The sequence below is a fragment of the Crinia signifera genome, chromosome 19 (genome assembly GCF_055691185.1).
Source record: "Crinia signifera chromosome 19, ASM5569118v1, whole genome shotgun sequence".
In the NCBI taxonomy this organism is placed as follows: Eukaryota; Metazoa; Chordata; class Amphibia; order Anura; family Myobatrachidae; genus Crinia; species Crinia signifera.
In genome coordinates this window covers 74,875,279-74,881,539 of record NC_139226.1, presented here as the reverse complement: position 1 = coordinate 74,881,539, position 6,261 = coordinate 74,875,279, and the positions used below count along the sequence as shown (strand labels likewise).

General features: G+C 41.2%; 1 protein-coding gene across 1 annotated transcript in view; it reads left to right on the top strand.

Annotated features, from left to right (window-relative positions):
• Positions 1–3,748, top strand: part of WNT4 (Wnt family member 4) — a 112,655-nt gene extending 108,907 nt beyond the window's left edge. The window contains exon 5 of the mRNA XM_083162787.1: positions 1,991–3,748. Within this exon, the coding sequence (XP_083018913.1) occupies positions 1,991–2,458 (468 nt within the window). The 3' untranslated portion in view covers positions 2,459–3,748. The remainder of the gene's footprint in view (positions 1–1,990) is intronic.
• Positions 3,749–6,261: the final 2,513 nt, after the last annotated feature.

Below are 6,261 nucleotides of genomic sequence, written 5' to 3'. Positions count from 1 at the left end.
GTTCTGGAGGCCATATCTCCAGAAGGATATACATACATTAGAGACTGTACAAAGAAGAGCAACTAAAATGGTGCATGGCCTACATCACAAAACGTACCAGGAAAGACTAAAAGATCTTAATATGTATACTTTAGAGCAGAGAAGGGAAAGGGGGACATGATAGAAACTTTCAAATATATCAAGGTTTTTAACAAGGTACAGGTGGGAGGCATTCTTCACAGGAAGAAGAGCAACAGAACACGAGGACATGCACTAAAACTAGAGGGAGGAAGATTCAGGGGAAATGTGAGGAAGAATTTTTTCACAGAAAGAGTAGTACATAAGTGGAATAGCCTACCATCAGAGGTGGTAGACACAAATACAGTAGTACAATTTAAACATGCTTGGGATAAGCATATTGATATCCTTACAAATAAATAAGGATCAAATATGGTTTGCGGTAACATGTTTAAAAAAAGGGGCAGACTAGATGGGCCAAGTGGTTCTTATCTGCCGTCAAATTCTATGGCCATTAAAGGGGTCACTGCTGATGGCAGGAAACCACTTACAGGAAACCGTTGTTGAGCATTCCCACAGTGAGAAGTGGCTCAATAAGGCTAGGGTGTGGGAATGAATGGGGAAGGGGGTGACTGTCAGGGCAATGATAGAAGTAGGTATAAATTAATGGGCACCATGCCAGAGATAGGTTCCTTTAGAAAGGTGGTTCTCTGCCATTGATCGCAAAACCATCAAGCAATAGTGGCAAACCATTGATGGTTTTTAACCTTGCATATTCGTTGACTACACTCTTCTGGCTCCCCTCCTCCCCCCCAACACTCTTAATTTAGAAGTGTTTTCTCCAGGAAAACCTGCGGCCAAATGGGATCAGGCTACAGGAGCTGACTAAAGAGTCAGGTACTGTCCCAATAGCAAACACACACACAGAAATGAATGTGACTGTGATATTAGGGTCTGAGCTAAAAGAGACATAATGGGAAAAATTAGAGAGAGGGAGACTAGCGGCTGAGAGGGACAGAGATGAGGGAGTGGGAGACAGACAGTAAGTAGGATCGAGGTGAGAAGATAGGGTTGTTAAGGGAACAGACATTACAGACAGGAAGGGGGGTGACAGGGACAGAGACAGGAAGGTGAGAAAGACAGATGTAAGACATGGAGATGGCGGGGGAGTGAGGGAGATAGTGATGTCAGATGTGAGAATTGGAGGTAGGGAGATAGAGATGAAATATAGATAGGGAAGGGCAGAAATGATATACAGGGAGACGGGTGGTGTATGGAGGACAGAAATGAGAGACAGAGGGAATATACATGAACCACCAATCATATACAGATGCAGCGCTCCTCGCTATTGCAGGGGATGGCGGAAGATTCGACAGCCGCCATCCCCTGCAAGCCGCCGTAAGGGGACGAGATGCGCGCGCATTGCCTTACCCCAGGTCCCCGCCGCCTCGCCGAGGGTCACCCCGGGTCTCCACCGCCGTGCCGCCCCCCCCTAACCCTGTCCGTCTCCCTGAAGCGGAGACGGACAGGGTTCCCGTCCCCCCCCGCCGATGGGAAACTGAGACGCGCGTGCGTGTGAGATGCAAGCGAGTCTCAGTCAGATGGGGCGCCTCTCCGCCGGCGATCGCCAGCGGCCAGATTCTGGCACTGGCGGAGCAATAGCGAGAGGCGCTCCATCTGTAGATGCTGTGTTTCCAAAATTACTAAACAGCTGTATCTACAGTATATCTTGCTTTGTTGTGTGCTTTAGGAGAGCAGTATATTTCTGTGATGTGCATACTTTCCAAACTTAGCTCATGCCCCCTGCCACCCAGAGCAAACCCTGACCTTCCCATGTCCTTCCAGTTTAAAATTGAACTGAAGTCTTCACTCTTATTAGGGACATAACATAAGATTTTGTTCACTCTTCCTTTCTGCACACATATTTTCTGTTTTGTCTACAAATATAATTATATGAAATGGTCACCTAAAATATTTTTACTTTTATTATTAGGCTATCCTTAACAACATGCGCGTGGAATGTAAGTGCCATGGTGTCTCTGGATCCTGTGAGGTAAAGACATGCTGGAAAGCCATGCCTCCATTTCGAAAAGTTGGAAACGTTTTGAAGGAAAAGTTTGACGGAGCCACCGAAGTGGAGCAGAAAAAGATTGGCACAACCAAAGTCTTGGTTCCTAAAAATTCCCAATTCAAGCCACATACAGACGAAGACCTAGTATATCTCGATTCCAGCCCAGATTTTTGTGACCACGACTTAAAGAATGGAGTTTTAGGAACTACTGGCCGACAGTGTAACAAGACTTCCAAGGCTATTGATGGTTGTGAGCTAATGTGCTGCGGTCGAGGATTTCACACAGAAGAAGTTGAAATAATAGAAAGGTGCAGTTGTAAATTCCACTGGTGCTGCTTTGTCAAATGTAAACAGTGCCACAAAGTAGTTGAAATGCACACGTGTCGATGATCTAACTGAAATAACCTATTTAATCATAATGGACGATTTGGATCTCTCCACACCACCAATGTCATTCCTTCCACCAAGACAGGTGTAGCTCTAGAGACTGCAAGGAAGATGATAAGGGACAATAGATTTTTTTCAAGAATATTTAAAGTCCCAAATTATCATTGATGTATATTTGTACTCTTTTTCTTATTTATTGTCAACAAACAACAAGGTTGTGAGTCCATGCTTCCCATCTACATGTGGTGGAAATTACTTCATGTTGCTGCTTCTACAGGGATAGAGAACAAGATATGATGACCCACAAAAACTGCTGAAGTAACATTAACTTCAACAATGTGCAAAATGGAAAATAGAAATAGAGAATACGAGAAACTTATATAGGATGACCACTATCCACCTTGTTATTCCAGTGACATTTATCTAACTTCCACCAAATGACCAAAATATCTAATGAACCTTCATTATATTTTTAAATGGAAACAAAAATGTTAGCATAGGTATTTTATATCTATATCAGTGTATATAAATATATATTCATGTTTTTGTATTACAAAAATTTCTGTAAAAGAAAGATTATTAAGCAAACTATGAGATCAATACAAAGATATTAGTATATTTTCTCATTCCTTTTGGACAGACAATGCACAGAGATGTATGCTGGTCTTCGCATAGAATTGTTATTTTTCCTTTTCGGTGTATCTCCTGCTGAATTACGTTGGGTTATATAGTACAAGACTGAATGACTGAATGAATAACGAAGAACTGCTGCCTTGGCGTGTACCATATATACTCGAGTATAAGCCTACTTTTTCAGAACATTTTTTATGCTGAAAAAGACCCCCTCGGCTTATACACGAGTGAGTGAGGGTCCCACTGAGTCAATAAGTTTTCCCAGTTTTTTGTTGTGAAATTAGGTGCCTCGGCTTATATTCGGGTCGACTTATACTCGAGTATATACGGTATGTTAAAATACTGAAACAAGTTTTATGGGTTATAGCTCTATGTTTTTATTTTAGTATTTTGTTTAAACTTTTTTCTACTTTTTTTTTACAGTACCTCCATGGGTCCAACATAAGGAAAAAGAATTAAACAATTTTCTAATAATTGGGCAGTATTGGTAGCTCATTAAACATATCAATTAAAAAAACCTTTTTTTCCAAAATGATAATAAAGTAAACAACTGTGTTTTTGAAGAAGTAATTAAGAAAACACACTTATTGCAAACAAGCAACAAAGAATTGCATTCCTATAAAATAGTTACAACTGTCCTGATTCCCCAACATAGGGGGTTATTCTAGTCCATTCTTTCTGACAAAATCCTTCTTAGATGGACAAAACCATGTGCACTGCGGGTGGGGCAGATGTAACTTGTGCAGAGAGAATTAGATTTGGGTGGGGTTTTTCTTCAAAGTGAGATCTATATTGAAGTGTAAAATCATGCAGTCAGTATTTTCCCTGCACAGAAACAAAATAACTCACCCAAATCTAATTCTCTCTGCACATGTTACATCTGCCCCCTTGCAGTGCACATGGTTTTGTCCATCTAAGAAGGATTTTGTCAGAAAGAATGAACTAGAATAAACCCCATAGAGTGAAATGTAATAGTGTGAGAGAATCAGAAAGTGAGAAAATTGGTAAAAATCTCCATTTTTTTTAAAAAAGCGGCAATCGTTTACACTACAAAATCAAACAGGCTTTGCAGTGTAAATGATTGCTGCTTTAAAAAAAAACTGGAGATTTCTTACAAAATCTCTCACTTTCTAAATCTCTCATCCTATTAAATTTCACCCGTAGTTTCCAGAGGTACAATGCAATAGCCTATTATAATATATTAGATAGGTATAAAATAAAAATGAGACATGACAAAGAAAACTTGTGGAGAAATAATATATTTTGTATTCATATTTTTATAACCTATTTAATTAATTTGCATGTGAAAATGCACCTGACAGGCAGACCTGCAGATGGACCGGAGTGGACTGAACAGTAATAATTACCTATTAGATGCAGTACAGTTCACCAAAAAAGGAAAAAGAGGTGTTAAGTGGGCAGATTGGAGAATGACACTTTGGGCCAAATGTAAAAGGGTGTGAGAATCAGAAAGTGAGAGATTTTGGGAGAGTTTCCTCTTTTTTTTTTAAAAGTGGCAATCAATTGCATGGCAAAATCAACCTGGTTTTACAGTGTAAATGATTGCTGCTTAAAAAACAATGGAAAAACTCTCCCAAAATGTCACCCTTTCTGATTCCTACACCCTATTACATTTGGCCCTTTGTGTATGGCCCCCCAAAAAACAATCTGCAAAACTTTTATCTTTGTATTAGGTACTATATACAGTAAGTGCCGGATTTTAGTAGATCGAAGAACCTACACATACCAAGCTTTCTGTTCACATATGTGTACACATAAAATAAATATATTTAAAAGTCTTAAATAAACAGATTATGCACTTACACTATACATCCTCACTCATCTATGTGTGCCACTCTATCAAAACTGCTTGATGTGAAAACAAGTAATGTGTGGGGAGTTTGATTGGGGCGGTATACCTGTCAAACCATAATGAAGGTGGCCTAAGGGGAGTTCAGGGATGACCAATAATAATGAAAACAAAATAAAAATATGGTACTTGTTTCCTAGCACGGCGCCCGTCGGGGTTGATCACATGCCTTAAGTTAAGGTACTTAAGGCATGCGATCGACGCGATGGATGCGATTTTCTGTCAATTACCAGCTTTAATTGCCGGTAAAGAGAAAATCGCGTTGATCGCGTCCATCGCGTGCCATTATAATGGCACGTGATGCGATCGACGCGATTTTCCCATAGAGAACTATGTTAAATGATTTTTAAAGTTAAAATCGCATTGATCACGTCGATCGCATGTCATTATAATGGCATGCGATGCGATCGACGCGATCAACGCGATTTTACATAGGGAACAATGGGAAACGGGCCAATATGGCCAATTTCTTATTGTATATGCCCCCTCATGGGTATTAAGTATGCTAAATGCCCCCCATTGTTTATGCCACCCCACTATTGATGCCAACCCGAAGCATGGCGAGCGCAGCGAGCCCGCGTGGGGTGGCGGTACGCGTCCTCCGACCTTTTCATACCCCCACTATCCACATCGGCGTGGAGTTGATTCTATAAAGTGTGGCAAGCGCAGCGAGCCACCGAGCCCGAAGCATGGCGAGCGCAGCTAGCCCCGCGAGGAGACGCGTATACCTGTGAAGTTATGCGCGTCTGCTCGCCACGCTTCGGGCTCGGTGGCTCGCTGCGCTCGCCACACTTTATAAAATCAACTCCACGTTGACATGGATAGTGGGGGTATGAAAAGGTTGGCTCGCCACGCTTCGGGTTGGCGTCAATAGTGGTGCGGCGTTAACAATGTAGGGCCATTTCACCCATGAGGGGGGTTTGCAATGAAAATGGGGGGTTTGGGGGCTTTTTACATTGAAATCAATGTAAAATTGGGTCTCAGGGACCATTTTACATTGATTCCAATGCAAAAATTGTGTTGATCGCATTGCATGCGATTTGGTTGGCATGCGATGCGATCGACGCGCTTTTTGCGGCCGCGATCAATACAATTAAAATCGGTGGCGCCGTGCTAGGAAACAAGTACCTAAAATACCATCATAAACAAAAGTCAAAACCTAACAGTAAGGAAACAAAGTATATATAAATGTAGTAAAACATATATTTGGAGCAAAAGAAACTAGAAATGTAAATTTCATGTTTATGAAATAAATAGTGTACTTGTTGAACACACGCTCATCATTCAAATTTGTAAAGCTCTC